We start from the raw sequence: 9,042 nt of genomic DNA on the forward strand, positions 1-9,042 counted from the left end.
TATCTAGTGACACCCAAATATATTCAATAAAATATGTATATTGTCTTTGAAATAATTCAATTTCAAAACTTTAATACAGTCCATTTTCCTCTTCAGTTTTAAGTACTCATAAAGTGATTGCTGTCAATATAACTTCATTTATTTTACTTGATTTAATTTAATTAGAAATTAAACAAATAATCAGAAAATTCTAAGTAATTAATTATTTCCTGTTTTCTAAATTTTAGTAATCCCTTTACGCTTATGGTCAGGTATAAACTTAATAAAATAGTCTTCAAACTCAAATCTTTAAATTTTTTGTAGACATAAAAGACTCTGTATTTGTATTGTAAATGAAATTGTACATTTTTTTTTCAAAGAGGGAAGCAAATAAGAAATTGTTGTTTTCTTGGTCTTGATGACTTACAAGTGTTGTTTATAATGCTAAGTGAGGCATGGACACTAAGTCACACAGAGAGGATTTTTGCTCTTCCTCAGAGTGTTCATTGTCATGAGAACAGACCCTAGCATTGCATGCTTCTGTGTGAGCCAGGAAAACGTTTGGTGTAAACACTTGAGTAAAGCCATAGGTTGGATAGGAAATACAATACTTTTCTTCTTAGTGCCAATATTGATATAATAATAATAATAATAATAATAATAGAAATAATACTTAAATACCTTAATATACAAGTTTAAATGGAATTGAATGGCTTTTATGGATATGAAATATATAATTAAGGGCCTGGAGATACAGCCTAGTACTTGAGTGAACTTAGAGTTGTTGTAGAAGACCTGGTTTCAGTTTCTAGTATCCACATGGTGGTTCATAACTTTCCATAATTCCATAATTTCCAGTTATGGAAATATACCCAAACCACCTCCCTGATCCCATTCCCCCTGCCCCTGCTTACTGACCCACCCACTCCTGCTTCTCTGTCCTGGCACTCCCCCTACACTGGGGCATCCCAGCCTTCATAAGGCCAAGGACCAAAGTAACATAAAAATCTTGTTGATTTTGATGAGTTTTTTCTTTCTTTATGAATTTTAATAATAATTTTCATCTTAGAAAATATAAAACGTATTATCAAAATTCATAAAAGAATGAAAAAATTCACCAAAATCAACAAGATTTTTATGGCACTGTTAAAGACCTTTTTTTTTTTTTTTTCCAGAATGACCAAATTCTAGACCCCAAAACTGAAAAGGTGAAGAAGGAAGTTCCTTAGCCATGATTTCATAAGCACTATGAGTTTTATGTTCCTTTCCATTGTTTTCAGGAAATGGCTGTTTTAGCAGAACATAAATCTACACAAAATGTTTCATTAATATGTTCCGATGATTCAGCTACCCTTCAATGTGGTTTCATTATAAGTGGGACAGAAATTACTAGTTTATAACTGGATTAAAAGTATTAATTTAAGTGTATTAAATATTGCATTATCTCATGGTGATAATACAAGTGCATTTGAAATGTTATTAAAATTTATAACTAGTCATTATAACAAAGGAAGTGGTACTCAGCTGTTTCAGTCCACATTAAATAGCTAAAGGAAATATTGAATACATTTGCATATTGTGTATTTGTACAGAATGATGTATAGATAGATATACCTCTATATATCCACTGATTTCTAGAAGTTAGTTAAAATCATATAATACAAATTAATGTTTGAAATTAGTTAAATATAATTAGGTTTCAAAGGACTATCAAGGAAATGTTCCCAAACTATGTCTATCAGTTTAAGACAAGAATCAAAATGCATATTTTCTGATATTTATTACTCATTTGAGCTTTCTAATTCTTTACATCCTCATTTCATCTTTCTTCTTAAAGTGGTGAACATTATGGTTACAAATGCATATATATATATATGTATATATATATATATATATATATATATATATATTCCTAAAATGTTCTAAGAAAGCCCTGAATCTGTGGTTATTTTTAATATACTTGTTTTAGTTGTGGTTATACACCTTATCTCATTTAACGCATACATTATGTGGTTGATGTCATTTTGTGGCATATTGTACAAGTAAATAAATACCAGCAATAATATTGTGAGTAGGGTGTTAGGAGCTGATCTTAAAGAACAAAAGAAGTAAAGAACTAATTATACTTTGCACATCTCCTTCCCAGATGCTTTGCTGACTAATGTTGACCAGAATGTCCAGGAAACACAGGTGAGATGCTTACTAACAGTTAATTACTTCAAAAACGACAAAGCTTTGCTACTGTATGTGTGAAAATTTAATTGCTGACAATGCTAGTGCCTTGATTTGAGATTGTCCATTAAATTGAGTGCTTACCAATATAAACTGCTGTTTATTTGGGTTCAAAATTGGTCTGGACCAACTCCTGATGAACATAAATGTTGTTGGGATCAAAGGTAGTTCGAATTCTGACATCACTCTGACCCTGGAGCAACTTTTGCTGTCATTTCGGATTTAAATCACTTTTACCACTCTTCTGTACACACAGATATCTTTGTATGAATATACTGACCTATGCCTGACACCTGTCTTTGTCAGGACACATTCAGCCATGCCTTTCTTCCCTGTCCTACAGTCCTACTGTGAGATGAGATAATACATTTTGCCTGGTTGAAAAAGATATTCCCTTACACTGCATTGCAAAATGAACAGAGTTGTTTTACACGAAGGTCTCATGATCCTTATTGGAAGCATTGTTTCTGTCAGTTATCAATTACTCTTCTTGAGAGCTGTTCCATTTTTATTTAAAATTTCAAGCAAATTTTGATTCCTTCATTTTAGTTGGATCAGAAAATGTGTTCCTAGAATGGAGGGACACTGAAGCAATCTGCCCAGACAGCTAAAAGTTTCAACCATTTGTTTGAGGTTTTAAACAGGGGGAGAAATCTTTTGAAAATTAAAAAAAAAAAAAACCCGCATGTTTTCAACATCAAAGTTAGTTTTAACCATACACACATATACACACACATGCATATATATATATATATATATATATATATATATGTTTGCACACTATGTCATACTTACTAGTAAAGCCCATCTCTAAAGAAGACCTAACATTTTTATGTATTTTTTCCTAACACCAGCCTTGAGTTTCTTTTTTCTCTCAATATTTTATTTTTTATTCACTTTATATCCCGATGATCACAGCCACCCTCCCTCCTCTCCCCCCAGTCCCACCCTAACAATTCTCTCCTTCTCTTGTCCCCTCACCTTTTCCTCAAAGAAGGGGAGCCTCCCCTTGACTTGGATATTAGCCCTCTATCAGATGTGGAGTTAGGGAAGATTTTTTCCCAATCTGTAGGTTGCCAATTTCTCCTATTGCTGATGTTCTTTGCCTTACAGAAGCTTCCCAGTTTCATGAGTACCATTTATCAATTCTTCATCTTGATTTCAATGGCATGAGCCATTGGAGTTCTGTTTAGGAAACTTGCCCCTGTGCCAATGAGTTCAAGCTCTTTCTCACTTTCTCTTCTATTAGATTTAGTGTATCTGGTTTAATGTTGAGGTCCTCGATCTACTTAGTCTTGAACTTTGTGCATGGTGACAAATACAGATCTATTTTCATTTTTCTACATACAGAGTGCCAGTTAGACCATCACCATTTATTGATGATGCTTTTCTTTTTCCATTGTATAAATTTGGCTTCTTTGTCAAAGGCCAATTTTCCATAAATGTGTCTTCAATTTGATTCCATTGATCAATGTGTACTGATACACATGCAGTTTTTATCACTATTTCTCTGTAGTATAGCTTGAGGTCAGTAATGCTGATTCCCCCAGAAGCTCTTATTAAGAATTGTTTTTGCTATTCTGGGATTTTTGCTTTTAAAGATTTTTTTTCTTTCCATGTCTGTGAAGAATTGTGTTGGAATTTTGATGGGGATTGTGTTGAATATTGGTGATTGCTTTTGGTAGGATGTCCATTTTTTACCATGTTAATTTTTCCAATCCATGAGCATAGGAGATCTCTCCATTTTCTGAGATATTTTTTGATTTCTTTCTTGAGAGACTTGAAGTTCTTGTCATATAGATCTTTCACTTTCTTGGTTAGAGTTACCCCAAGATATTTTATATTATTTGTGACTACTGTGAAGGGTGTTGTTTCTCTTATTTTTTTTCTCAGCCCATTTATCATTTGTATAAAGGAAGGCTACTGATTTATTTGAGCTAATTTTGTATCCAGCTACTTTGCTGAAGTTGTTTATCAGCTGTAGAAGTTCACTGGTAGAATTTTTGGGGTCGTTTATATATACTATCATATCATCTGCAAATAGTGATCACGATTGGAGTATTATTTGTATCCCTGTCTCTTTCCTGTAGTTCTATAGCTTCTCCCTTCCCCATCCTCCTTTCCTTTCCTTTTTTTTTCCTTTCCTTTCCTTTCCTTTCCTTTCCTTTCCTTTCCTTTCCTTTCCTTTCCTTTCCTTTCCTTTCCTTTCCTTTCCTTTCCTTTCCTTTCCTTTCCTCTCCTCTCCTCTCCTCTCCTCTCCTCTCCTCTCCTCTCCTCTCCTCTCCTCTCCTCTCCTCTCCTCTCCTCTCCTCTCCTCTCCTCTCCTTTCCTTTCCTTCCCTTATTTTATTTTATTATTTTTATTATTTATTTATTTATTTATATTTTTTGACAGGGTTTCTCTGTGTAGCCCTGGCTGTCCTGGAACTCACTTGGTAGACCAGGCTGGCCTTGAACTCAGAAATCCTACTGCTTCTGCCTCCCAAGTGCTGGGATTAAAGGCGTGTGCCACTACTGCCCAGCCCTCCTTTCCTTTCTTCTCTATTCTTCCCAATTCTCTATTGATCATCCTGTCTTTTTTTTTTTTTTCTTTAAAAAGTTCATTTATTGTTGGAGTTTGGGCATCCAAATTACCTGGACTTTAAGGTGGGTTAAGTAACGAATTAGATTTAGGTGATTGGTATGTCAGAAGCATTTCAAAGTCATGCTCAATTATGGGACAAATAAAAGCAGAGGAGTGAGTACCTGAGACTATTCAAATTGCAAAGTACCAGTTCCCACCACATTCCAAGGTGCACCATTATGCACCACTATGACTGTTCTGTTTCATTATTCAAAGTGGAATGTAGAGGTTAGCCTTTGTCCTTACTTTGAGGATACTCAGTTCTGCTATAGAAAATAAAATCCTGTCAGAATGATGGATTCATAAAGTTTTTAACATAAGTTTTTATCACACAGAATTTAGTGCTCTTTATAGAAAATCTGAACATGTGATTAAAACAAGATGTAAATATGTGTCAGCTACTATCTATATTCTCATACATATAGCAATCCATAACTTCATGTAGTTTATGTTTTGCTTTAAGTGAGTGAGAAAAGTGTGTAATATGTCAGTCTTTAAAATCTTAATGATGACTTTTAAATTTTTTTAAGAAATAAAATTAATACCTTAATGTCATAGAAATATTTCATTTGCAATTTTTCATTTTTGTGTTTTCTATAATCATTACCAAGAAAATTGACACCCAAAAGAGAAAAATGTTTATTAAATCAGTTTTAAAATCTCATTCACTCGTTAGCCAGTTCTCATTCCATTTATATATAAGATTTTCAGCTGTGTATGACTTCCCTGTAGGTATTCTTGGAACATTTAAGTTATTTTAGCTATTTCAGGCACATCATTCTGACAGGATAAAGGTCAATGCTCTACTGAGAAGGCTGTGGCCCAACTCTTTCTCACATGTCGCTTTTGAGTGTAAGTGCTCTTTTGTGTGTGGATGAAGGGCCCCAGAGAAGATACTAGCCTTTGAGCACAGAATCACAGTCAGGGGCAGACTCAGGGCTTCCAAACTGAAGCATCTATTAAGGGGAATTTTTATCACACACAGAGTGTTGAAACAGAATTTTATTTCTCAAAATATCTTATTCTGTTTGTTTTGTGTCATTTTGATTTTTTTTTTGCCTTTAAAGGCCTTTAAAGGCCTCAATCCTGAATAAATATGGAAATACATAGATACTAAAATATTTCAGTGAATTACGTAAAATTATTAGATGACAAGATTTATAAGAATTTACATTTTATAAGATTTATAAGAATTTATAAGAATCTACACAAAGATGACTCAAGGTCAGGGGCATGGAGTCATTCATAAGTTTTGTGATAATAACCAGGGCAATTTGGATAATTAACAAATATTTGTATACTTAACCCAGCAAAACAAAGGATGCCCCAGGTTAACATGTTAGGAAGGGGCAGTATATACAGAAGTTAGCAGATTACAGTATACTGATACTGAGATCTTGTCAGTGATAATTTGAAGGACTTATAGACTCAAAACTGTAAGAATATGTATGCTTTCTCTGTGTCCCTGTGTGCATGCACTTACAGGAATCATGGCATAGTCTATACTAGCTTATACTAGTCTTAAAATACATGTTAATAATTTACAAATTTGACCTCTTTCTTACATTTCATGATCAAATAAGGTAATTATAAACTTAGATTTCTGTTATAACTTCTCTACTAATGGACTTTAAGAAGTGAATACAGTTGTTCCAAAGAAGCTACTAATTTTTCTAGTTTTCTATATAAAGGATTTGAAACACAAATGAGTTTGAGGATTATATGTGCATGTATCCTTTGTTATAACCGAACTATGAAAATAACGCAGATTTAACATATGAATGTGTACTCTATGCATTTCTTTATTTTTAAATTTCTTTCTTTCTTTTACACTCCACATTTTATTTTCCCCCTGTCCACCTTCTTACTGCTCCACATCACATACCATCTCCCTATCCCCCTGTCTCCATGTGGATGTCCCAATCCCCCAACCCACCTGACCTCTAAACTCCCTGGGACTACCAGTCTCTTGGGGGTTAGGTGCATCATCTCTGAATGAACACAGACCTGACAGTCCTCTTCTGGTATGTGTTTTGGTGGCCTCATATCAGCTGAAGTATGCTGCCTCTTCGGTGGTACAGTGTTTGAGAGATCGTAGGGGTTCAGATTAATTGAGAATGCTGGTCCTCCTTCAGGGTCACCCTCCTCCTCAGCTTCTTTCGGTCTTTCTCTAATTCAACAACAGGGATCAGCAGCTTCTATCCATTGGTTATGTACAACTATCTGGCTCTTCCAGAGTGCATTCATGCTAGGTCTCTTTTTGTGAGCGCTCCATAGCCTCAGTAATAGTGTCAGGCCTTGGGACTTCCCTTTGACCTGGATTCCTCTTTGGGCCTGTTGCTGAACCTTCTTTATCTCAGGGTCCTCTCCATTTCCATACTGTAATTCTTTCAGATAGGAACAATTATGGGTCAGAGTTGTGGTGTGGGATACCCCCTCTCCCTCATTTGATGTCCTGTCTTCCTGCTGGATGTGGATTCTATAAGTTCCCTTTCCCTACTGTACGGCATTTTAACTAAGGTCCCTCCCTTTGAATCCTGAGAGTCTCTCACCTCCCAGGTCTCTTGTGCATTCTGGGAGGTCCCCCCAACCTCCTATTTTCTGAGGTTGCCTGTTTCCATTCTTTCTGCTGGCCCTCAGGGCTTTAGTCCTTTTCCCTCATCAAATACAAGGCCAGGTTCCCCTATCCTTCCCTTCTTCTGTCCCCCTCTCTCCATCCACTTTCCCTCCCAGGTCCTTCCCTCCCTCTCCACTTGTGATTGCACTTTTCTCTTTCCCAAGTGGGACTGAGAAGTCCTCACATATTTTACCTAGAGTCAGTTGTTCCTCTAAGTGAGAATAATCAATGCCCAGTTTAGACTCTGAATAGCTTTTGCTTCCTACATAAATTCTCAACAAGCATGCTTGTTAGTGTGTTATGTGTGTCTGTGTGACTGAACATGTGCATAATTCACAGTATTTTCTGTGTGTTTGTCTCAGTGCTTGTCTGTATGATTGTACACATGTATTAGCCATGCTATTTCTCTCTGTGTGTAAATTGTACTTGTGCATTAGCCATGATCTCTCTCTCTCTCTCTCTCTCTCTCTCTCTCTCTCTCTCTCTCTCTCTCTCTCTCTCTCTCTCTCTCTCTCTCTCTCTCTCTCTCTCTCTCTCCATAAGCTATGAAACTCTTATGACTGTCAGAGGACAGCTTGCAGAAGTTAATCCCCCATGTGGAGTAGCCAGGTCACCAGGTTCACTGGCTTGAGTTTTACCTGCTAGATTACATCACTGTCCTTTCTTTCTTTGTCAAGATTGGAATTTATAGAAATATCCTCAATCTATGTGAAGTTTTCAGCCATCCTGGAGAAAATATACTCACAACTTGACTTCAAATATTTTTTAGGAACTGATTTTTTATATAGTTTTATTCCAACACACCTTTAAATTAACCATGGAGTATCTTCTTACTGATTTGTGTTTTCTTCTTTTTTTTTTTTTTCCTTTCTTTGATTGCAGAGGCTGGAGTCCATATGAAGAGCACCACTTCTCTCTCTCTCCTGAGAACAGTTGCCCCTAATATTTTTACTGGATAAAATTTGAAAATGTTTCAGTTCACAGCTGTGGATTGTTGAACTGCTTGTCCCAGAACGAATTGCTCATGGGAGCCAAAGCTACAAGGTCTCTGATGTGGTGAAACTGGCTCCCTCCCAACATGGTTCATCCCCTTTTAAAACCAAATTTTTTTCTTCTGATCTACAAATATTTTTTTTAATAAAGGAAAAAGAACAAGCCTTCATTGGCATCAAGTTCTGTATCAAATCCATCCTACATTGCCATCCATGATTTAACAGACTGTAGAATCTTGAATAATCTATATCACTTTAACAAATAAATGTTTTACTATGACACAATTTGCACATTGCCTTATTTTGGGATTACCTTTTGCTTCAAGCCTAACTGGTGGTGTGGATTTTTTTATATAAAATTATATGTTGTAATAATCAAGTTCTGTTATACCTATGAAGTAAAAATCTTTAGGAATTCCAAATTGCTCAATAATAGAATAAACTTTTCATTAGGGTTGTGCCTATGTCTACAGGAGGGGAGAACAACTATTTGAACTCATTTATAGCAGCTGCATTTATTCGTGTAAGATGCAAAGGGTTCAGGCCTCTGTCTCCTAATGGACCATCAGAGAAGGAGCAGTTTGGAGAAAGTGTAGATCG

General features: G+C 35.6%; 1 protein-coding gene across 1 annotated transcript in view; it reads left to right on the forward strand.

Annotated features, from left to right (window-relative positions):
- Positions 1-8,711, forward strand: part of Lrfn5 (leucine rich repeat and fibronectin type III domain containing 5) — a 336,213-nt gene extending 327,502 nt beyond the window's left edge. The window contains exons 5-6 of the mRNA XM_021179092.3: positions 2,126-2,169; positions 8,333-8,711. Coding sequence (XP_021034751.1) covers positions 2,126-2,169; positions 8,333-8,350 — 62 coding nt within the window. The 3' untranslated portion in view covers positions 8,351-8,711. The remainder of the gene's footprint in view (positions 1-2,125; positions 2,170-8,332) is intronic.
- The last annotated feature ends 331 nt before the right edge of the window (positions 8,712-9,042 follow it).

This window comes from Mus caroli, unplaced genomic scaffold (assembly GCF_978045245.1).
Source record: "Mus caroli unplaced genomic scaffold, Mus_caroli_1 scaffold_14, whole genome shotgun sequence".
NCBI classification, from domain to species: domain Eukaryota; kingdom Metazoa; phylum Chordata; class Mammalia; order Rodentia; family Muridae; genus Mus; species Mus caroli.